An 830-nucleotide genomic window follows, 5' to 3' on the forward strand; every position below is an offset into this window, starting at 1 on the left:
GCACCACCTGCAGCAGCTGCTGCTGCTGCTGCAGCAGCAGGTTCTTCGGGGCGGTCGTGATGCTGATCCTGCTGCTGCTGCTGCTGCTGCTGCTGCTGCTGCTGCTGCTGCTGCTGCTGCTGCTGCTGCTGCTGCTGCTGCTGTAGTTTTGCTGCTTCTTTGAGTGCTGCTGCTCGTGCGTCTGCGAGTTTCTTGCGGCAGTATTGTGGGGTCCAGTCTTGGGGTCTGAATCTCCTGTGTGCTGCAGTTGCTGCTGCTGCTGCTGCTGCTCTGTCTCCCGCTGCTGCTGTTGCTGCTGCTGCTCCTGCACCAGCAGCAGCAGCAGCAGCAGCAGCAGCAGCAGGAGAACCAACCAGATACTCCCCCAGGGTCACCGCCCCATCAACCCACTCCAACACCCCACAAAAAGGAGACAGCGGAACGACAGCATAAGTTCTAAGCCTGAGGTCTCCTGCTGCAGCAGCAGCAGCTGCTGCTGCTGCTGCTGCTGCTGCTGCAGCAGGCTCCGCAGCTCTTCCTGCTCCCGCCGTTGCAGCGAATGCAGCCGAAGTATGAACAGCAGCAGGAGCAGCAAGAGCAGCAGCAGCAGCAGCAGCAGCAAACGCATGATTAAGAACAGAGAATAGCTGCTGCGCTACTCTGTCTCTCCTCACGTCATCTTCCTTACACACCTCCTGCAGCAGCAAGCCCCTCTGTGTTGCTGCTGCAGTTTGCTTCGGTTTTGTTATGCCGCTGCCTAGAAAGGAGACAGACAGATGCAGCTCTCCTTCTCTATCTAAACACAGACAATCCAGCTGCTGCTCCGCCCACTCCCTCAAACGTAGGTGCTC

The 830-nt window shown here is 58.6% G+C and overlaps 1 protein-coding gene across 1 annotated transcript in view; it reads right to left on the reverse strand.

Moving 5' to 3' along the window:
- Positions 1–830, reverse strand: part of EMH_0069760 (uncharacterized protein) — a gene marked incomplete at both ends in the record, with an annotated part of 4,077 nt that overhangs the window by 181 nt on the left and 3,066 nt on the right. The window contains one exon of the mRNA XM_013498902.1: positions 1–771. Coding sequence (XP_013354356.1) covers positions 1–771 — 771 coding nt within the window. The remainder of the gene's footprint in view (positions 772–830) is intronic.

This window comes from Eimeria mitis, genomic scaffold, assembly GCF_000499745.2.
Source record: "Eimeria mitis Houghton genomic scaffold, Emh_scaff3810, whole genome shotgun sequence".
Lineage (NCBI taxonomy): Eukaryota > Apicomplexa > Conoidasida > Eucoccidiorida > Eimeriidae > Eimeria > Eimeria mitis.